Source organism: Nymphaea colorata, chromosome 8 (genome assembly GCF_008831285.2).
Source record: "Nymphaea colorata isolate Beijing-Zhang1983 chromosome 8, ASM883128v2, whole genome shotgun sequence".
In the NCBI taxonomy this organism is placed as follows: Eukaryota; Viridiplantae; Streptophyta; class Magnoliopsida; order Nymphaeales; family Nymphaeaceae; genus Nymphaea; species Nymphaea colorata.
Window position 1 is genome coordinate 4,652,004 of NC_045145.1, and position 23,115 is coordinate 4,675,118.

Here is a 23,115-nt window from a genome sequence, read left to right on the forward strand (position 1 = left end):
TAGTCATAAAAATAACACAAACACTATGTTAGTGTACCTTAGACGCTTTTTGGCACTATTAACATATTGTTAATATTTAATGAATATGTCCCAAAATGTAGGGTAGGTTCATGTAACCACATAACATAGTGTCTCACGAATAGATTCTGTTACTGATTCTAAACGGCTCCTTGTGATAGATTTATAGAACAAAAGATCCTTAATTTTTGGAATAGATTTATGAAATACTAAAATTATATTCTTATTATCAAGCATTCCCTTAAGGAGCCTTTGGTAATTAAAAAATTAAAACAATGTTCCACAAATTCTAGTATTTCATGAACTTGCCTCAATCTTTTAAACAAGTTCATAAAACATTATATTAAGTATTTCTGTTGCCAAATACTCCTTTAATATCCTATAAGGTCGGCCCTATTAAGTGACTGCAATTGCCAACACAGAAGAAGGGGACGGGCAAGCCGCAAATATTGATATGGAGAGTAATCAATGTATTGTAGCGATGGAATTTCAACCACATTTGTCCATCAATGCATGGTGGGATGGAGTTCCACACCACATTGCTCGGTTCATCATATATATTAAAGTTAATATATATAGAACTACTCACACCTGTCTAGCCAGATGGCTAAAATTTAAAAATCTGATAGTAAAAAAAGTCGTTAGACTAATCGGTTATGGCGTGGCAACAGTTTATGGTGATTTTTTTAACAATTATTTATCATTCGAACAGTTTATGGTGATTTTTTTAACAATTATTTATCATTCGCTTAGCGATAAATTTTTAAATTTTAATCATCTAACAACTATCCACCACTCGGGTGGCATTAATATATATATATATATATAGGAAATGAGAATGACTATATTTTTAAGTTGTTCCCTCCATTTCTTGAGACCCATCAATCTTGAAAGCAAAATAGAAGAAGAAAGAGAGAGAAGCAAGTGAAATGGATGAAATAGTGAGAGAGAAAAGGGCATTTGGAAAAAAACTAGGCAAAAAGGGGAAATGTATATATTCTTACTTTTATGAGATGCAATCATTCGAGCCCATGTGGCTCACTGCATGACCTAATTGAATTGAATGGTAGGTGCAAGTTTGACCGCTCCAAGGTCTGGGGGGGGGGGCACGAACAATAGGTTAGGTCAGGTCTTTCATTTGACCAAGAAATCTTGAGCGCAGGTGCATTGGGTATTAGCTACGTTCGTCCATTATTATAACTAGGCAGGCTTGATCTCGGGTTGACTGATGGGTGGACTTTGAGATGGTGCAGTAATTAGAGACTACCCACCAAAGGGTCAGGGTGAAAAATGGTAGCACAAAGAAATCAAATTAAAAGCATAAAAATAAGTGAAAAATAAAAATAAATGAAAATTTCAGTACTTTATATTATAACAATATACCAATATCATATGAACTGCTGTGACAAATACAAAGACAATTGAGAACAAAAGTAAGGATAAAACAATGAAAAAAGGCTAGTATTCGTATGTGATGAGAATGAATTATGAAAATTAATGAGGAAGTGAAAGTCTCTTTTAGAGAAGTTATTTATTTATAATTATATATATAAAGTTGCAGGAAATGGAGATTTTCGTATGAAAGCCATTCGAGTACTCAACACCATCTTCCCAAAAGAAAGGATAAACTTCCAAAAACACATTTAAAGAATTCCCAACAGTAAAAATCATCTAACTTTCCGATATTGTTAAGAACACACTCAAGTCTTTTCATGGTTGGTGCAAAAGATTTCAAATTATTCTTGTCAAATTACTTATGAAAATAGCATGAAACTTTATCATTTTATGGTCTAAAGAATTACATAAACTACCTAACATTGTTGATCCAATTAGGTTTCTGTTGGTTTTTAGATATCAATGAAAAGCTAAATTATTTGGACATAATATCTAATTATTTATTAATATCAGTGGAAATATATAGACAAAAGATGTCAATCTAAACTGATCAAATTATTCACTCACAAGTATGAGAAGATATTTCTTTAGTTTCTCTTCCACCTAACAAGCAAAGGTAAGTGCCAATGCGGTTGTGTGGTGAACAAAGGCTTTGACGGTAGGCTGACACAATTCAAATACAATCTGATTTCTACTATGTGAACTCTCCTTAGCTTGCCTTAAAAGTACCAACTTCAACTGGTAGGTGCAAAAATATGTGTATAGAGAATGACAGGAAAACTTATGTAAGAAGTGCTATCACTATTTATGATCAGAACTTTAAGAGGACACCATTGAGGTTTCAGGATTCTCTAACAATTTTCAACTGATTCTGCTGGTTCTAGACCTTGCATTCAAGTGCGACTGTGAGCTACAAAGGATTGGACATCTCGATGTCAATGAGACGCATGATTTGAGTACATATGCACCTAAAGGTCGTCTGTGTGCGTGTGTGTGTGTGTGTGTGTATATATATGTGTAACCTGACACCTAGGTTAGGGACAAAAACTAGACCCTTTGATTTTGATAGTAAAAATTATTTAAAATAAAATGTAAATATCTGAATATGTTTATAAAGACTATTTTGATATAAAACATGCTTTCATTCAAGTTGTTTTAATGAAAAATGTTGATTTTTTTATTATCATGTCATGGGGGGTGGTCATTTTTTCTTATTATAAAAACACCACTAAATTCTGACAAATGATCAACTTAGTATATGTTCTGCATCAACACATTCTTAAGATCATATCGATAAGGTTAGATTGCAAAAAGTACACTTTAAAAATCAAAATCAAAGGGTTTGTATTTTATCTACTTTTTACCACTCTCTCTCTCTCTCTATATATATATATATATATATATATATATATATATATATATATATATATATGTGTGTGTGTGTGTGTGTGTGTGTGTGTGTGTGTGTACACCAGACCACTTGGGTAAGAGATAAAAACCGAAGCTATTGAAACTTTTTTTTTGGCAACCTAACCTTATAGATCTGACCTTAACAGTGAATTGATGAGACATGTATATTAAGTTAGTTATTTACTTACTTAAATAATGTTTTTTAGTAATCAACAAATAAATGGCTCTTATAGCATCAAAATTTTGACAGTATAGAGATCAATTATTTTTACAAAAATGACTTGAACTAGAGCATGATTTACATTAAATTAGTATTTACAAACATAAAGTTTCACATTTTGTTTAAAACTTTTTAACATAAATTTACGAGGTCTGATTTTCTATCCCTTACCCAAGTGGTCTCTTGTCTATATACATATATATATTATAAGATTAACGCTTTCTATTTTTCTCTCATTTCCATAGCTCCAATTAGTGTAATCTCTCTCTCCCTCCCTCTCTCTCTCTCTCTCTCTCTCTCTCACATACACACACACACATACTTCTAATTAGCTCTGAATCCATACCCAAAAATCTTTTGATATTACCAGATCTGACAACGCTGCCCAGAAATGTGTCAGATAAGAAGCAGCGGAAAGCACATGTAAAGTTCATATTCTTATTGTTCTTTCATCCAGATAAAAGCCATCCGATTGTAAAGAATGAAAGATAAACTACATATATGTAAAACCAAATTGCATTCAACTTGTAAAATCAAAATGTAAGTATATATGCTAGAATTCTAATTAAAATAATGATCTGAATATGGTGACAACAGATTCGTTAGATTAGTTCTCCTCTGATCTTGAGGGCAGGAGAATAGACAATCACAAAGATATTAGATCTTTGCATCTCCCTTGAGTTTGAAAATGGACTGAAACTCCTCTATATAACCTTTTGTCTCTCAGCTCTATGTTTCTCCCTTGGAATTGATATCTACACTGGGACTCAAACTCCTTGACAAAACTTTCCCTTTTCTGTTTAACAAACTGTTGCTAGGAAGACCCCACATTACTGTATCCGCCATGTATGAAATCGATGCAGGTGTTGAACACAGTCAACAAGCCAAACTCAACCTAAACCACTAAGGATGTCAACGGATTGGATTCGCATCGGATATTATACTTTATTGTATCCGTGTTTTCAGGCATCTATATACTAAGATTTTATTCATGTTTAAATTCAGATGAAGAAAAATCTGTACCATACCTGAATCCAAAATCTGAATTCATAACCCTAATCTGATCCAAATCCCATTTTTAGATGAACATCTGAATGTGATCTCTTTAAACTGAATCCAAACCATCTATATCCGATTCAAGTATGAATCCGAATCCAGTCAATATTTACTTAAATCTAAATCCAATCGGATGTCACTTCTTATATCTGAATCTGATCTGACTTCTTAATGGGATGTTCAAACTTTTTTATATCTCTTTTTCTATGTAGTTGGGTTGGATACTGGATCTAAATTGGATTTATTGACATCCCTATAAACCATGATAGTCCTTATTTTCGACCCAATCACATTCTGCACTGCCTAATGATTCTGAACCTCATATTTTGGACCCAAGTGAACTTATTTTTTGAATCCAAGTATTTCAATTGCTAATCCAAACTCGAGCCTGAGCCCACTTAGCTCGTGAGTAGACCTGACCCCCTGAAACCAAACCTTTGAATCTTGCTTGAATTGCTTATGCATGAGAATTTGAAGAAGATGGATGGTCATATTTAACACTTAAACTTTGATCCACGAGTGAAGGCAGGTGTAGACACCGCGTGGGCAATTGCCTACACAGACCCACCCAAAAAAAAAATCAGTTTCATATTTGATATTTTGAGAATTTTCTTGATTTACATATTGGTGCCCTTTAAAAATTTAAAGTTTATAACTAGTACCTCTTAACCAAAATGTTTTGGCTCCACTCCTACTCTGATCCAACGTATTAGTACATAACTAATTTCTTAAGATATTTGTATCTTAACGCCAGTGAACATGCCTATAGCTTTGGGAAGTTTGGAGGGTTTATAAACCAGCGTTCTACTACCAAGTGCCCAAGTTCCAGGCTTTTCTAAGATGAAACTACTCGCAACTAGCAAATGGTAGATAGTTTACTCAAGATAATTATAATATTTTTTTAAATTTTATGATAATTGCTTTTGTGCAAAGAGATGCAACATAAGGAAAGTTCTTTTAAAGAGCTGAAATAGGGAGGGCCCTCTATCCAGTGGCGGAGCCACATGGTGACTGCTCACACCAGCCTCACAAAATTTGCTTAATATATATATTAATGTTTTGATATATTCGATTGTTATACATATAAATGCCCCAAATAAATTAAAAGTATTGAATGAATGTTATCACCAAAAAAATATTTTTGGCTCTCTAGTGCCTCTTTCTCTATGTCTCTCTTGGTGATTGTGCATATCAGGATATGGATGGACCATGTCCAGCTCTTTAGATCTTAAGGATATCCTCTATCTACACCAGCTCATGAAAAAGTTTCATTGGATGGGCTCATAAATCATAATCATACTACGATGACTCAAAAATTACATACTATGCCGAAAATATCTGATGTAGCCTTATGACTCAAGTGCCCTTCAACAAAAAAAAAAAAAAATCCTAGTTCCGCCGCTCATCGAAGAGCTTTATTACTACTAATCCACTTTTTGAAGGCGACTTTACTGATAAAAGGCTTGTCTTGTCTACATCATAATTATATCTTAGACCTGTTATGCTTAAAGCTCAGTCTGCGACGACATCTATAGCCAGCTCTACAAAGCTTTCAATTCATGAAAAGGACTCTAAGTTGTTGAATCCCACTCAACATCATGAAGTTGTTGATATTGGACATCGATTCTATGGTACAAGGTTTGTTACCATATGTGATGCCACACCTAGGGGTGGAGATGGGAATTTTTTGTCTCAAAGACCAAACTATAGTTTTAAAATTTTAATAGGGGCCGAAATAGAAATTGTTAAATTTTTTATATATATTAAACTAAAAAATTTTAAATTTACATATAAATCTTTAAAGTTTTTAAAATCATCTGAATGGGGATTAAGGCCCCTGCCGGCCCTCTTTCCTCTGCCCCTAGGCCAATCAAGAGGATCCTTCATTACATCAAGCAATTACTTTCTTGTTTAGTAATCATAGTTGCATTTTATCTCAGCTTTTATGGATGTTGATTGGCCTAGGGGGCAATAATGATAGAAAATCAACTAATTGTAAAAGAAAAAATTACATATAAATTAAAAAAAAATCATGTATCTTATATAAAAATTTTAAAAAATGATATCAACCCCTTTCATGAAAAATTTGTGGCTCTACCTCGAAATATAGGTCACATGCATGCTAATATTGCTGCAAGAGTTTTGTAACTTGCAATCTTTTTAGTTTTTAGTAAGCAAAGGACGCCTTCTTCAACTATGCTTTGCATCCGGTGCAATAACAATGGTATGGCTTACTTACCTACTAATCCCATGTTTCATGGTTGGCCTAAGCACCTAGAAATTGATGCTCATTTTATCCAAGGACCATTTTCACTAGAAGTAGAAGCACATTCTAGGTGGGATTTCTCCACTCATGATCAAGAGGCTGGTTTTAAAACAAATGCATCATCCCTACAAGCTTTATCTGGATGGCTGCCCGAAGGGCATAATATAGTTAGTTAATCGGATTGGTGGGCCGGTAAAAGTCTGCTTATCAGTTCTTTTCATATAGACGCTACTCTTTTGGACTACAAATGATAGATACACAACAATATAATTAACTGGTGTATCACTTCTTACTCATGTCTCGAGGCAAACTTTGGATTGCAAAGGTGAGAAGAAAAGTGAAGGAGCTTCGGCCCTTTTGGAGTATCTTTCCCTTGAATACAAGGTTTTATAAATATGTAACTTTCACAACATCATTTACACATACGGCTGCAATCAGATCTACCAGAAAACTGAACATGACACCAGGAAAAACCATCACTCGGGGACTTGACGTTGCCTACTCACTTCGCCACACAACAAACAGAACTATTGGATTGCATCAACAAGAACTCAGAGGCACAGCTTCTATCCTCCTCCTCCTCCTCCTATCCCTGGTTGTCATTGTCTCTCCATACCTCACAAAAATATCAGCAAGATCATTCAAACCAACCTCCCTTAACCTCTTCCCAATCTCCTCAAACATTTCAATACCTTCCTCATCAGAAAACAGATACAGAAACTTATTGAAATCAAATCTTGGGACTTCAGTTCCCCTGTTTATCATCCTCTCCAGATACTTGCAGGCTTCCAAAGACTTTCCCTTCTTTACCAAACCACCAACAAAGACTGTGTCAAAATTGACAGAAGCATGTGGCCCTTTCCTCCCCTTCTTCCCCAGATGCCCTTGCAGAAGCATGATGTATGTGTGCATTGTGGGCTCACAGCCCCTTAATATCATTCTCCTAAACACCTCAGTGGCCTCCCCAGGCCTTTTCAGATTCACCAATGCCTTGATCATCCCATGGTAAACGCCAACATCAGGGTTCTCAACTCCTTCCAACATCTTGTACGCCTCCTTTACCCTCCCCTTGTTACCAAGCCCAAAAATCAGAGCAGCATAGATACAATTATCTGCAGCGATTCCTCTCTTATTCATTTCATCAAACATGTGGAATGCCTGTTCAACCTTCTCCTGCTTACAGAACCAAGTGATCAAAATTCTGTAAGTTGAGAGACCCAAATCGGGTTTCTTCTCCCTCATTGACATGAACAGCTTCACAGCTTCAACGCCCTTGTTGTTCTTGAAGAAGGTCTCGATCATTTCATCGCAAGCTTCTACCTCCGGCACAAACCCCTCATCCACCATCACGTTCCAAATCTTAGAGGCCTGAACCAGATTCCCGGTTCTGCAAAACCCAACAATCAAGAACTTGTAGGTGACCTCAGAGGGTCTTATGCACTGCCTGAGCTTCTTAACAATCGTCCACGCCTCCTCCACAAGCCTAGCTCCACACAGCGACTCGACCACCCGGTTTAGCGTCTTCAGACTGTAAGGAAAATTGTTGGCGTCCATCAAGTGGAATATCTCCACCGATTTTTTCATCTCCCTCGACGAAGCCAGAGATTTCACAGCAATTTGAAAGCTTCTGTCGTTAACCAGACCCTTGTGTGCCATTTCCGTGATCGTTTCCCAGAGGAGATGGAAGGTTTTGGACTTGCCCAAGATGTCCACGATCTTGTTGTAGGTGGTGGTGGTATGGACGAACGATGGGTGGTGGGTCTGAGTGAATTTGAAGAATCTGAAGGGAGGCTTCCATGAGAAGAGGAACTTGTTGCAGACCTGGAGGAAGAACTCGTGGGTGAGGTCGAATTCGCATTTTTGGAGGTGAGAATGGAGATTGGCGTCCGGAGCGTCGCGTTGCTGATACAGGACCGTGCAGACGCGCAGGAGTTGCGAGGGGTCGATGCCATTGACGGCTTGAGATTGGTCGCAGAGGGTTCTTCTGAGCACATGGTGAGGGCAGAGATGCAGGTGACGATGATGGTGGCGACGAGCTAACGTCGCGAGTCTCTGGAGCATCCCACCCTGTGGCGCCTGTCCCGCAGAGTCTGGTGGCTGCTCGTTCACGTCAAACCAACAAAGCAACATCTAGGCTCGGCTCGGACGGAGCTCGTTCGTCCGTCCGAGCCATTCTAACTGGGTTCGAATTTGTCCGTTCGAAGGGCGTAGTATTTGTGAGCTCGAACGGTGTAGCATGTTTGATCGAATTGACATGTTGATGAAATTAGCTCGATTCTCATGGACGTCATGTTTTAGGTGAATGATACATGGCGGCGCCAAACTAAAAGGACAAAAAATATGTCAATCTTCAATGAATCAGATCCTATAACATCATCCTGTGTTACAAAATAACTAGAAAACAGTATATTATGCCAAGCTTCTTCAATGAATTGGGACCTGCATAAAGTAAAAAGCTTCAAAAATTCAATTCAATCAGGTTGGTTTTCATTTGGGCCCAACCCACCTCCGGAATGGATGATGGATCTCACCAATTCAAGGTAATTCTGGAAATCGCTTGCTCGATTGGGCACCGTCGATATTCAATAGAAAAAATGTGGGCAGCATGTCGAGAAGTTGGCAGAGCAGGCGGGTGAGAGTGGCTCCGCAGGGGAGAGTCAGGGCGTAGAGCATGCATGCTCAGGTAGAACAAGGCCCTCAGGCGGAGTCGAGTAGGATGGATCTGGAAGACTTGACGCCTAAGCGGCAGAGGGAAGGCCAGTCCTCGGGGAAGAAGGGGAGGTGCTGATGCAGCGAATGGAAGCTAATGCAGATAGATTCCTTGGCAAACTCGGGAGAAAGCACAAGTCTGTGGAAGCGAAGAAATGTTTCCTAAAGCACCATGAAGTCACCGTTTTCAGAAAAAGAGCAGGAGAAGTGAGGTATATGAGATACTGAGAGGGATCCCAGTAAACCATAAGGACGCTTCTGATATGGAAGTTTTAATGCCAATGACTGGCCAGGGGATCGGGAGTGGCACTCCCGTCGATGCTGAGGACAATGACGCCGTTATGTTTGCTAGCGGAACTGCAGAAGTAGTGGACTGCCAGGGTTCCTGAAAAAGAAAATGGAAACAAGTTTGTATTCTGATTGACACTAAGCTTTCTCAAGTTAACTTATAATAATGTGATGTGCAAGCTTGAGATAACTTTTCTCAATTGTAGTTGGCAGTCTTAATTTGATGATAATATTAGCCTCGAACTGTTAAACAGATCCTCTTCTTATCACAACGCCCTTTTGTTTCAGTCTCATTGCAGGCAGCTAAGACATGCTGGTTTTCAGATTTTGTAACCATTGGAATTCCTTTGAGGAGTGTGGCCTTATGGAAGAATGCATGGAGCATGCGGGTGCCAAAATCTATTGGAGACCTCTGAAATCTCTTAGCCACCAAAATCTATTGGAGACCTCTGAAATTTCTCACCTCCAACAGTGCATCTCTTGGCCACCAAAATCTATTGGAGACCTCTGAAAGGTGAATGAATCAAATATCGTGAAGAGGAATGAGGGGGAACGCCATCTTCACCATGAGCTCAGTCACCTGCTGGCCGTGGAAGAGAGCTATTGGAAGTAGAAATCCTATATCAAATGGCTCAAGGAAGGCGATTCCAATATGAAGTTTTTCCATGAATATGTGAAAGGGAAGAGAAGAAGAATAAGATTTCAAAGGTGAAGATAGGAGATAGGCTTGTGGAAGACCTGGTTCTTATTCAAGAGGAGTGTGCTCGGTTTTTTAATGACCTGCTCACGAAGAGGGGGGAAAGTGGTGCTCTGCCTTCCCCTCTTGTTGAGGGGCCATTAGTGTCAGTAGGTGAATGTGAGTCTTTGCTGCGCAGCATTGAGAATGATGAGATAGCTTGGGTTGTGCTGTTGGCTGACAGGGACTAGTTGCTGATCAATGATCATATTAGTATGGTCATATGTGGTTTCTTCATTTCTAGGAGGATAGTGAAAAAAATTAACTGGACGCATATTGTATTAATTCTCAAAAAGACTGGTGAGATCAGCATATTTAATTTTTTGGCCTATTTCTTTTGTGCAATATTATTTACAAATTCATTAGTAGGATCATTGTTAAGCACATGAGACATATTCTCTCTAGAATTATTTTTGAGAATCAGAATGTGTCGCTCTCTCTTGTCATTGTGTTTAGGATAGTTTTTTGTGTCAGATATTGAAGAAAGATGACAATCACAGATAAACAAGAGTTAACGTGGTTCGGCTATTGCTGCCTACATCCACGGACGAACGAAACCAGACCTTTTCTTTTTCATTCTTTTTTGTTTTCTTGATGGTTCACCTTACAGACATACAATGGAGGGAACTGATGGGAACAAAGGAAATAAACAACGAAAAGGAAAAACTTCTGCATTCCTCTTGCTGCAGACTAGCCGTTGCCTCAACATTTTGTTGGCTAGAGATATTGTTCACGACTTGTCCCCTCAAAAAGTGAAGGCCGCTACCTCAAGTTCAATCTTCAGTCTCCACAACTATGCTTATCAATGGCAGCAGAGGGGAGAGGATTTCCCCTGCGAGAGGTCTGAGGCAAAGGGATCCTCTATTCCCTTATCTGTTTCTTATGGTGATGGAGATGCTCTCGAGCAGCTTGAAGTTCAATCTTAGGGGGCGTGTGTTGAAAGCACCTAGTCTAAGAGCTAATGCAATGTGGCTTACGGCTTCATCCTTTATGCTGACGATATTTTGTTGTTTGCTATAGTTTCCAAAAGAAATATCTCCAAGCTACAAAATATTATTGCTGATTTTACTTCTCCTGCAAGGCTCCAAATCAATGGGGATAAGTGTGTGATCGTTGGCTTCAAACTTCCACGCTCAGGAGTTTAGCTTATTTTGCGGGTTCAAAGCAAGCTTGGCACTTGGAAACAACATTTACTCTCCTATGCAAATCGTTCATGTTTGATCAAATATGCTTTGGAGGGTGTCACACAGTATTGAAGTAGAGTGTGGAGGCTACTAGACAACACAATGTGTTATATTGAGAGGTTATATTGAGAGGTTATATGCTCAATTCTTATGGAAGAAAGTAGACCAAGCCCGAAAGGTCCATCTGGTTAGGTGGAGTTCTCCCAAAATTTGAAGGAAAGTTTGGATTAAGGAAACCTAAGAAGGTGAATATGGCGAATTTGAGCTTTGTGACCTGCAAAATTTTGATGAAGCAATCATTCTGGACCGATTTCCTAAGGAAGAAATACTTTGGCATGGAGGGGATGTGGTCTCTCACTCAGTCCGCAAACTGGTGTGATGGCTAGAAGGTCATTGTCTATGATGCATGGAAACTAATTGCTAATAAGGTCAGGTAGGCCCTTGGTGACGGCAAAGCTATCAAGATTTGGATGGATTGTTGGCTAGACCGACCTCTAGTGGAGCTTTCGGGTGAGCGAGAGGTATTAATCCCACCGCCCAAAAAAGGCCCGAAGGCCCCCCCCATTTCTCTTGCCTCCGGGGTCTTGAGCTGCGTCGGTGTCAGTGATAGACCTCTAGTAGAGCTTGTCTCCGCTGAAGACCTTGACGCTTTATATCTGCTGCAAGAATCGAGTCATCGTGGACGAGAAGCAGAAGCAGGGGAGTCTATCCCTCGCCTCGAGATGTTGGTTATGTGAGAAATGGAACACATTTTCTTCAAATGGCCTCTAGCTCTCCAGCTTTGGGCCAAAGTGAGAGCGCATTTTGGTTCTAGCATTCATCCAAATAGCAGTGTCAATGAGTTGCTAATATGTGGGATGGAGAAACATTTTAAAAACAAGGAACTGTGTAAATGTTGGAAAAAAATGTCTTCCATGTATTTGTGGAAACTACAGAACATCCGTAAGTAGATTGGCAGGACTGCAGCAGGGTGGCCGTCAAGACATGGTTGGAGACTAAAGTTCAATGGTTATATATTCGATTTGAATCGGATATCCAACCGTTTCGATCCGAAAAAATCAGATATGAAAAAAAATTTAATATCTGATTAAGAAATCAAATCGGATTCGGATTTAATAAATGACATCCAATCGGATTCGGATGTACATAAATATCATATCAGATTCAGATCAGATTCATTTTTAGACAAATATCTTGTATCCAATGCTATTAAATTTTGAAACTTGGCAACATCCGGTTTAAAATTTGGGTTCGGATTTTGATATAAATATTGAAATAAATAGGATTTTAGATTCGGATATGACTCTTTTTTTTATTCTAGTTCGAATCTGAATATGTGAATATCCGAAAAAGATGATATGACTAAGGATATATCTTATCTGAATCCAATCTGTTGACATCACAACGCCCCAATTTGACCGACAAGGGTTGGTGACTTAAATGCCTTTCAACCAAATTTTGTTGACTCAGCTACTTATAAAGAGTAAACAAAGATAAACTTAGGAGCATGAGACAAAGATCACATGAAAAATATGCCCCCACAAAAAGAAAGCAACAAAATCATTGGAAAATACTATGATAAATTCAGATGAAAAGACTTCCATTAAAACAATAAAAAGTATAAAGTAAAGATAAAGGATCATTAGCTAAACAATGCAGCAGCGGAGGACGGACGTAGCAAGTGGGGAAGAGAGGACAAAATTGTATGGGACAATGCTCAATAGATGGGTACCTCACAGTCAAATATAGTTGTTCCATCTACCTTTTATACATAATTGGTAGATCCCATATTAGGTCAGGAATAAAAAAACCAGGCCTTATATACATTTGTTAAAAAAAATACTTTAAAACAAAATATAATATTTATAAAAACCATTTTGTTATAAAACATGTTTTGCTTTAAGTTGTCGTTTTGAAAAATATGAATTTTTCTATTGTGATAATGTTGTTGTTATAGGAGCCATTCATTTTTTTTCCCTATTATAAATACACTACTAAACTAAAAAAAAAATGATCGATTTAATATATGTTTTCCATTAACTTATTCTTAATATTGATAAAGTTATATGGCAATCTGCTTGTAGTGTGCATTAGTGACAGTTTTGTTTGATCATAGCTCTAGCTCTTCAAATTTAATGCACTTATTGCATCAGCTTTTAGTGACCAATTTTTAATAAAAAAAAATCCATTCGGACGCATGTGTCAGCCCGCTTATTTTAAGTTCTCATAATGCATGCATGTATATATCTCCTAAGACTGTACTTTTTATTTGTCCCTTCTGTTTCTGCTTTAGAAAATTATTTCCAGACTGACTCAGCAGACCTACCAAATGAAAGGGACACAAAAAGTGAGTTCTAAAGTAAAATTGGTTTAAGACATTTCTCAATGTATACAAAAAGCGAAGAAAATTAATAGGTCGGGGCCAGCTCGGGTCAACCTGATGGCGTTTTATTTGGCCTAATTAATAATTTTATATTATTATTAAAAATATATTTTATATTTAATTTTTTTTATATTATATTAAAAATATTTTTTTATTTTAATCCCGTTCCCAAATGTCGGGTAGTGGGCCCGGGCCTAAGCTACCCGAGACATTGACATGTGCTCGACGTCCAAATGCCATGTTTTTTCAAATCCTCATTTTTATTCAAAGTTGAACTTAGTGCTTATTTACCATCTAAGTCTCCTAAAAAAGAGATTTCAAATCAGCGGCGGATCGGTGACTACGAAACCCAACCTTGGTTTCTTGTTACAGAAGAAGTCATCAAATACATGGCGAAGGAACCAAAGATTTTACGTGAAAAAGAAGTTCACACACAAAAAGAGGTCTCTCTTTGTGAAGCAAAGTCGGTTAAGAGGGAAGAGCGTGAAGACGGTCTACCTTCCCTTCCCTGTTGACCGGTCAAAAAGGGGAACGAATTTCACGCTTATTCCTCTATCGGAATAAGAGGTAAGATGCGTGTATTTTTGTCCTCTTATCTTCTAAAAATTGCAAATAGGTGCTTCGTTTTAGAAAAAATTCTCAAATTACCGCATGCTAACAAATAATATTAAAGTTCAATATAAAATACAAAAATATTCCCCTTTGAAGAATCATTCTTCCTTGGCTGACAACAAATACTCTCTTGGAGAAAGCTACTTTGTCTGTCATTTTACATCAAAAACAAAGGTTTTATATTCTTAGGAGCTTCTTTGAGAAATTTTTCTCCCAAAGTTAGCCTTCTTTGTTAATTTTAGAATTTGAGCAGTTACTCAATATTAAGTTCTTTTTTGCATTATTCCATGAACCCAAACAGTGTTTAGAATTATTTCAAAAAAGTGGTTGCAAATGGGCCGAAATTGGTATACGTGTTCCAGCGAAGCAAACCCGTGTTCCACACTTTCACGTGAGCGGTAATTTTGTTTTTTTTTTTTTAATAATTTTTTTGGATTCCATTTTTGTTCTCGTAGAAGAGGTCCATCACCGGCATGTTAATTATTTCTGATTCATAACACACTTGTCTCCTCAAGCCTAACAGATAACCCACGTTGGACCTATTTATTGAATTCTATTGAACTTTTTCAAATAAAAGTCTGAATCTTAATCGGAGTAGGAAGCAGGTATTGAGTAGGGCTGCACATCTAGTCGAGGCTCAACTCGAACTCGCTTGAAAAAAACTCTACTTGTTTGTAAACGAGCGAAATTCGAGCTTATAATAATACTCGAAATGATAAACGAAGTATCACAAGCACGAGTTAACGCTTACACAAGTTGAACGAGTTAATGCTTACATGAGTTAATGTTAAACGAATTATCGTTTAAATGAGTTAAATGAGTCCAGTTCAAGTTCGAGTTTTTTGAGCCGAGTCAAGTTCGAACTGACCAAGTTCAAGCTCGGCTCCACTGGACTCGTGTGCGGGGCCCTCATGTAACGGAGCCAAATAGGAGTTACAAAAGTCGGGATCACTATCCAAATCACGTTTCGAATACGACCCGTTGTATGACACCTGGGTCAACCAAGTAAAATAGCGTGCAACCCCCTAATTTGGTTGATGCTTCGTGGCGAGAAAAATGTACGGCTGAGATGCGATCTCGCCTGAACGAGAGGCCACATCTGGCCCTCCGATGCGTGGAACGAACGGCCCGATGGGCTCCCGTGGTCGACGCCAAGATTAACGCCACCGCGTCTCTATAAATGGCCTGCCCGTTTTATGGTGTTTTTCCTGATCTCATCGTATTCCCCTTTTTTTTCTGGTTTTTCTTATTTCTCCATTTTCCCTGTTTCCTCCCCTCTCTGACCCTCGCTCTCTCCGATCGATCGAGATGTCGACCGAGAAAGAAAGAGAGAACCACGTTTACATGGCGAAGCTTGCAGAGCAAGCTGAGCGATACGAAGGCAAGAGCATTTCTGTTGCATCTTTTTTCTTCGAATTTGTGGGTTCTGTGTTTGTTGATCCAACATTTATGTGTTTGCGTTTCTGATCCTAAACTTCTGCCATCAGGTTCATTTGGATTCTTACGGATCTGTGGATACTAATAAGATTGCTGGCTTTTTTTTTTTATTTCTTTTGTACTTTGTTCTTCTTCTTTTCATTGCTTTATGTAGAAATGTTGTTTCTCTGCAGTCTGCACTAGTATTTCTGTGGCTGCACTGTGCTTTATTGTGAATCATTTGGATCGTTTTATTTTGCCCGATTTTCGTAGATAATGCTGTTTTCTTTTGTGAAATTATTTATTTGATTGTCGACCCGTAGTTTGTACGTGATTCCGTATTGATTCACCCATGTCATTTAGGATTTAGGATAGTAGATGCACTGCTGCATTTCTGAAAAAAAAAAAAATCTCTTGTTTTGGCTTGAACGCAGATCGATCGTTACTGCGATTGGTTCGCTTCTTTGCTTTCTTATGATGTTTTTAATGCGTTGTCTGTTCTTCTGAAGAGAAAGAAAACCGTGAGAATCAGGTTAGAGTTTCTCTTTTAGGTTGACATTGATGTTGATGCGTCATGCATCAGTGGCTTGGATTTGGAGACGTGAATTGTCATTTTGTTAGAGACTTAGAGTTCTCCTATGGACGGCGTACAAAGAAAGCAAAGATCTGGTAGAGGGTCAAATGCCCTGTTTGTGGTCAGAGGTGTCTTCTGATCGCGTCACGGAGCTATCCTGCATTTGATTGCATAAATATGAATATGCTGATGCGCAATTTGGCTGAGAGGCGTCCTAATCGACTTTTCTTCGTGTGGCATTTTTGGTGCATCCCAATCGCCTGCGGTCTCTTTTTTGTCGTGTTTTCTCGGGGTACTTAGGAGGCTTATATCTTGAGGTAAGAGATACGCTGAGTTGATTGAGTCATATGGGACGGAGTTTGCTTAGGGTCTTGTTCATGGCTCCCATATGTCTTCCAACGCCGGCAATGGTTATGTTGACAAAACTAACACTCGTGGCTGTCTGTCATTAATTTTTTCACACTTGTCGTCTTTTTCGGTTATTCTAATATAAATGTACGTTTAGTTGGTTTGGTTTTCTCTTCCTCACCCTTCTGTTGTGTCCTGGCTAGCCCAGCAATTTGCCTTGATTTATCCTCATCATATCATCACAGTGTATTAAAACGTGTTTTCTCATCAGCTGAACATTTCCAATCTTATTTTGGTCAAATACTCTTCATATGCAAGTCTTTTTTATTTAGCCTTTGATCTTTTACCGTATTTATACTTTTGTTGTTTTAGTGGAAGTCTTTTCATCTGAATTTGTCTTATTAATTTCTCTTATTATCAAATGGTTTTGTTATTTTCTTTTGGTGAGGGACTCTTTTTATGTGGTCCTTGTCTCATGCTCTTAAGTTTATCTCTGTTTACTTTTAAGAAGAAAGGTATTGTATTACGTATGGGAGTTTATAAATGCTTCTTGGCATTGGGAACCTGCAATTCTTGTTTCTTGTGGTGCTCATTTTTTTGGTATAGCCGTAGCCTGCAAGGAATAGGATAGCTGTTGTCACATGTTAGACTTAAAGATTTCATCTTTCTTTTCCTTAATTTCAATATTCCAATTCTATTTCCATAAATTTGCTTTCCCATGTGAAAACATCATAGGTTTATGATATAAGCATGCTGACTTTCTATTCTCTAGTTTAGTTATTCTTTTATTTATTTAATGCTTGTATGATCTTTTATTTTGAACCTTTGTTCTTAAAGTACCTGTTTTGTTTGATTTGTTGGGTTCATTTGGGAGTGTTATGCTATTTCATGATCTGTTGTCAAAATAAGTATAAATTAGCTTATTTGAATTCAATTGAAAGTTGAAACCTTCTTACTTGACACAGCATCTGATTTATTGAAGAAGCTTGGCATACTACGCTCTTTTCTAGTTATTTTTGTGATATTTTTCCTTTTTCTTTTTTCCTCTTTTGGATTTTTTAGTATTTTACTTTGATCTGATTCATAAACGTGTTCCTAATTATTCCAATTCAATTGATTCTCTTAGTCTTTTTTCTGACCAATTCAATTCAGAAATGGTTTTGACAAACAACTTCTTGTATAAAAATTTATTTTGAAAAAAAAAAAAAGAATCTGCAAGTCATCAAGCATTGAATTGGGGAGATGCAATTATTATTTTAGCATATGGATTACCTAGTGCATTAAAAATAATCTCCTGATTAGGATCCAAGCGGGATGTGTTCAAGCATTTTGGTGACAGAATCTTGCACATTATTCTGGTGCTACTGATTGCATCTGCTTTTAGATAGTGGTCAACTCATGAAGCATTTATTCCTCAATTATGTTTCCCATTGCAAGGACATTATGGCAGGCATGTAGGTCTGGTCCTGCTGTATTACACGAAATATGTGACGTTTTTTCAACTTTACTAGTTTGGACATTTATGATTGATTTATCTGTCTTTAAATTTGTGTATGGCATTTGAATGCTGCTCTCAAAATCACAGGCTCTTAATACACTGTGGCTAGTTTAGTTCATGGCATGCATATACTGGTTATTTTATATTTAGTATTTCCATGGTCACAAAAAATAAATAGGTAGGGGTTTTTTTGTTAAAACTTGTATGCAGAACTGGATTACTTATGTTGTTGCCATGGATGGTGCAGAAATGGTTGAGTCCATGAAGAAAGTTGCTAAACTGGACCTGGAATTGACTGTTGAGGAGCGGAACTTGCTCTCCGTGGGCTATAAAAATGTAATTGGTGCACGTCGAGCTTCATGGCGCATCATGTCATCTATAGAACAAAAGGAGGAGACAAAGGGCAATGAACAGAATGTCAAGCGTATTAAGGCATATAGGCAAAAAGTGGAAGAAGAGCTGTCAAAGATTTGTAATGATATCTTGACAATCATTGATGAGCATCTGATTCCATCATCTGGATCAGGAGAATCCACAGTCTTCTATTACAAAATGTCAGTTTGATGTTAGCAAGCAAGTTTCTTCTGAGAGGCATTATTATCTAGAATATTTGGTTTCCAAATATCTAATATTGTGTTCCGTATTGATTGCAGGAAGGGTGATTACTATCGCTACCTTGCAGAATTCAAAATTGACAATGAAAGAAAAGAATCAGCAGACCAATCTCTCAAGGCTTATGAGGTCTCTCTTTCATCTTTTTACTGCTCCAATAAATATTGGGCAACTTGGAGAAAAACTTGGGAAATTTTGATTGAATAGTTGTTATTTCGTTTCTTGACTACATGACAATATCTATTTTTTGTTGCGTTTAGGCTGCTTCAAACACAGCAAATACGGACCTTCCTTCAACCCATCCTATTCGCCTTGGCCTTGCACTGAACTTCTCTGTTTTCTACTATGAAATTCTTAATTCTCCTGAGAGGTAAATTTCTTTTTATGCACTGAGAGGTTAATTTCTTTTTATGCACCTTAATGGGATAAGCACAATATTTTATGGGTTACTTTACATGTCTGTAAGGTGCTCGTCCCAGTTTTCCAATGGGACTGGGAGATGATGGGGATGCCCTTTTAAGACATCATGTATAGTTATGACTGTCTGCATGTTGCAGGGCTTGTCACCTGGCAAAACAGGCATTTGACGAGGCAATTGCAGAGCTGGATACACTGAGTGAGGAGTCCTACAAGGATAGCACCTTGATCATGCAGTTGCTGAGGGATAATCTTACTCTCTGGACTTCTGATCTACCTGAAGATGGAGGTACTTCCTAAAATTCGACTAACTCATGTCATATTGCATACTGCAGATAGTTTCAACTTTCAACATTATACTGCAAAGTGTCCCGTTTCTCAAAATGATTTGTGGTTGCAGCTGAAGATGGTATCAAGGCTGAAGATGGCAAAGTTGAACCGGAGGTAATTGTTCATTAATCTGCTGCCCACTTCATTTCTTGTAGATGTGGTGAACCAGCTCTCTTTGACTGCACTTACTTTACCGTAAGAGGTGGCCTAGTTTATACTTTATAGCAATGTAATGGAAGTCCATACGCATAGAATGCTGAAGCCACAAGGTAAAAGTTTCCACTCAAATTGCCAACAGACGTGGTTATGCATGGGCATGCAGTCAATTCATGCCTTCATCTATAAAAATATCATGTTATCAGCCAGCTACCATTATAGCAGGACCTCTTTCTGTGCATTTTCTGGTTTTCATGTTGCAAATACTTATTTAAGGGCCAATTCGTGTTCGAACCATCTTACTGTAGCCTTAGGTACACAACAAATTGGCAAGATTTTTAGTAGGACTGCCTGTGTGATGTCCAAATGAGGCTGACCTTTGTCTGCACCAATTTAGAAGGGAAAGGATGTTTCAGTAATCCAGCATGTAGTCCAAAACATAAAAGTAATTTAGAAAGGAAAGGATGTTTCATCAATCCAGCCTGTACGCCTCCACATAATGATGTGACCTCATCAAGGATCACTTTTGGAAGCCTTTTGTTTGCCACTTTGTGGTTATGTTTGCCATTTTATCATGTTTCAAATACAAATACACATGCACATGCACACGGGCACACATCTGAATGCAAGTCTGTATCTATTTCTGCCTAGATAATGGTTTTGATCTATTCTATCTTTGAAATGATTCAGCATTGATGAGGGTTCACTTCTGCTGCACTTCATTTCAAAGTGCTACATGAATGCGTTTTGATTGGAGGTAAACCTCCAAGCTTCTTCTCCTGGCAGATTAAAAGGCAGCAGTCTTTTTGAATTCTGGCATTATGTGTAGTTTCTTGATAGATGCAGTTATTTCTGCTTATCCTTGTATTTCCTCTCTCTCTCTCTCTCTCTCTCTCTCTCTCTCTTTCTCCCCGTCTCTCTTTTTGATCTCTCTTTCCTCTTAAGACTGATCTTGTAATGTTCAGAGACGAAGATCTATCTGTTATTGAAGTAGCTCAAATTTCAAGAGTTTTGTGTTTCTGCTTTATTCGCTTCTTATCTTTATAGTGGTGCCGCCGACCGTTTCACCCGTTGCCTTTTCCCTGTTGCTTCGTTGTTCCTGCATTCGTTTTCTTTTTCAGCTTTTCGACTTTTAGGGTTGGCAAGCTGGGAGAAGCAGATCCTTGCCACATTTTGGTCCTTGAATTATTGACCGTGAACTTCAAGATCTTAAGTCCAACACCATAGCAAAAGTGAATGCAGCTGTTGGCTTTATGTTTTTTCCTTCCTTGCGGCAGTTCTCTCTTCTTTGTCATTTCAAATGGCAAATGCACCTTTCCTTTTTTTGGCTCGTTGGAATTCCACATTGATGGTCAGCAGTGTATGTGTATGTGTGTATACGGATACATGCTTGCGGCTACTAGTGCTTTTATCAAGATATATGTGAAAGGAAGGCTAAATGCCTGAAGCCACATTCATGAGGTCGAACTGCCAATGCTATTGCTGTTAAGACTCTAATGCGTTCTGATTCCTCCAATCTGGAACAAATGATGCTCTACTGGTGCCATCTGCTACTGTGCACACGGTTGGTCCAAATATGATGAATTTAACCAAAATCTGTTGCTTCCCATCTAGAAGGTACTGCTTTCTCCAGGACAAAGATCTGAACCTCTCTAGCATCACCTCCCTTCTGGGATTGAGGATCGATTAGTATTCATTCCCTCCCAGTCCGCTTTTTACTCATTGAAGAGAAATCCGCCTTTTTTATGGTCGCTACTTGGGAACCCAACCCATCCTCACTATACCACCGCATTTGCTAGAAACAGTGTAACATTTCAATGAGCTTCTTGGCTCTTTTATTCCCCTACCTCGAGGGTCCTGGGCTACTATACTTTCTGTTTCTATTAGTCTAGATTCACTCAACCAAACATTCCGTGCCAAAGCAGGCCTTGTTTTTTCTTCTTTTCTTTATACTTTTAAATTTATTCTCATACCTCTAGAGTCCTGGTTGCGTTGGTATCAGCAATGGTAGCGGTATACTTTCATGTTATACTTTCATGTTATGTATTGTGTCCTACCACTTAATCTTTAACACTTACCTTTAGAGCCCTAGGCTGCATTAGTGTCACCAATGATTTAATTTATGTACTGTGGCCTACCACTTAACACTCGGAATATGAATCAAATCACAAATCTACTTTACATGCCCCTATTCCAACCAGCCACAATCTTGCCTTGAGGCTTTCTTTTCTTCAAAATTGCACGAAAAGATTTCCCATTTTTTTCTGATGCTAATTTGTTGTACTCCCTCCTTCAAGCGAGAGCAACAAAGTAAGCAGAATTTCTTGCTTTTTTAAATATATAACGAATTTATTGTATATTTTAATTTACGATGAATATTCAGTGATTGCCGGTGCATAACGATGAAATCTTCCAGTGATAGCACATCGATTAACTACGATGTGGCTCACTGTTTTCAGACTGTCGGTGTTCGAATCCTGTCTGGTATCTGAATCATCAAAAAGTTGGGCTTTATCGTCTATAAAAAAAATAATCAAAAATTTTTAAAAAATGATGTCATCGTATTAATTGCATCGGCTCCACATTGGCTGGTATTTTGAAGGTGACATTTCGGGTCCTTCCACTATTCTGCTGCCAATGTGATATGTAGACCGGCATTGAAAACATTGTGCAAAATTCATGATAAATTTGTGTTCAATAAAAAAGATTTTTTGTTTCGTTGAAAATTAGTCATCGAAGAAATGGACACTATAAAATCAAAGGAGCTCAGCAAACAAGGAAAATAGTAGCTTACTCAGTCTCGTCTCTATTCCAAAAAAAACATTAACATTACCATGTGAATGGACAAACAAAAGAAAACAAACTCACCTTTTGAATCAATCAATCACTGTTCACTTTTTTCCCCTTATCAAATATCTCTTTACTTGTACGACTTAGATGTCTACTACTTTTGAAAAAAAGTGGCTGAATTGATGGGATTTAGTATGATATTTATGAGATGGACGACATCAATGAAATTGATATTCAGATCTTTTATTCTTAAAACGCATTGTTTTTTACCCAATAAGTGGAACTACCACTCAATAATATGTTGCCACCAAAGCACAACTCTGTATTTCTTCTAAAGGGTCTTTTAATTGTTCCAGAGCAGATAGAAAGGGATTCTTTAACTAGAAAGAGTTCAGTTCAGGTGGAAGCTATATAAAGAGAGAGAGAGAGAGAGGCTTATGCTTTGTAAAGAAAATGGCCTCCATTCTTAAAACTTCAGGATATTCTAATCGACAGAATATATCTGGATAGGGAAGTGGTTTTATGCAGTACTTCTGCAAGTAAAAATGTCGCTTGGCCCAAATTGTAATATAAACAAAATTTCAATTGAAAACATATTACTACGACCAAAGCATAATTCCAAAAACAAGGCTAGGTTGAGCTAGCCCACCGCGATTACGGAATGGGTTTCACAGAGTTGTTCATCAGGTAGCTCAGC

The 23,115-nt window shown here is 37.9% G+C and overlaps 2 protein-coding genes across 2 annotated transcripts; one reads left to right on the forward strand and one right to left on the reverse strand.

The window, feature by feature from the left end:
* Positions 1-6,632: 6,632 nt before the first annotated feature.
* Positions 6,633-8,619, reverse strand: LOC116258501 (putative pentatricopeptide repeat-containing protein At1g26500). The gene has a single exon (XM_031635667.2). The coding sequence runs from the start codon at positions 8,493-8,495 to the stop codon at positions 6,906-6,908; it is 1,590 nt and encodes a 529-aa protein (XP_031491527.1). The 5' UTR covers positions 8,496-8,619; the 3' UTR covers positions 6,633-6,905.
* A 6,852-nt stretch (positions 8,620-15,471) lies between these two features.
* Positions 15,472-20,636, forward strand: LOC116259246 (14-3-3-like protein GF14 iota). The gene is made up of 7 exons (XM_031636967.2): positions 15,472-15,658; positions 18,361-18,667; positions 18,767-18,854; positions 18,986-19,095; positions 19,283-19,431; positions 19,543-19,586; positions 20,319-20,636. The coding sequence occupies exons 1-7, from the start codon at positions 15,586-15,588 to the stop codon at positions 20,322-20,324; spliced, it is 777 nt and encodes a 258-aa protein (XP_031492827.1). The 5' UTR covers positions 15,472-15,585; the 3' UTR covers positions 20,325-20,636.
* The last annotated feature ends 2,479 nt before the right edge of the window (positions 20,637-23,115 follow it).

Bases quoted from the DNA above. Each gene is read 5' to 3' on its own strand.
- LOC116259246 (XM_031636967.2), top strand. From the start codon at position 15,586: ATGTCGACCGAGAAAGAAAGAGAGAACCACGTTTACATGGCGAAGCTT. The intron at 18,668-18,766 runs GTCAGTTTGATG...TATTGATTGCAG, and splicing joins ACAGTCTTCTATTACAAAAT to GAAGGGTGATTACTATCGCT. The intron at 18,855-18,985 runs GTCTCTCTTTCA...TGTTGCGTTTAG, and splicing joins AATCTCTCAAGGCTTATGAG to GCTGCTTCAAACACAGCAAA.
- LOC116258501 (XM_031635667.2), bottom strand. From the start codon at position 8,495: ATGTTGCTTTGTTGGTTTGACGTGAACGAGCAGCCACCAGACTCTGCG.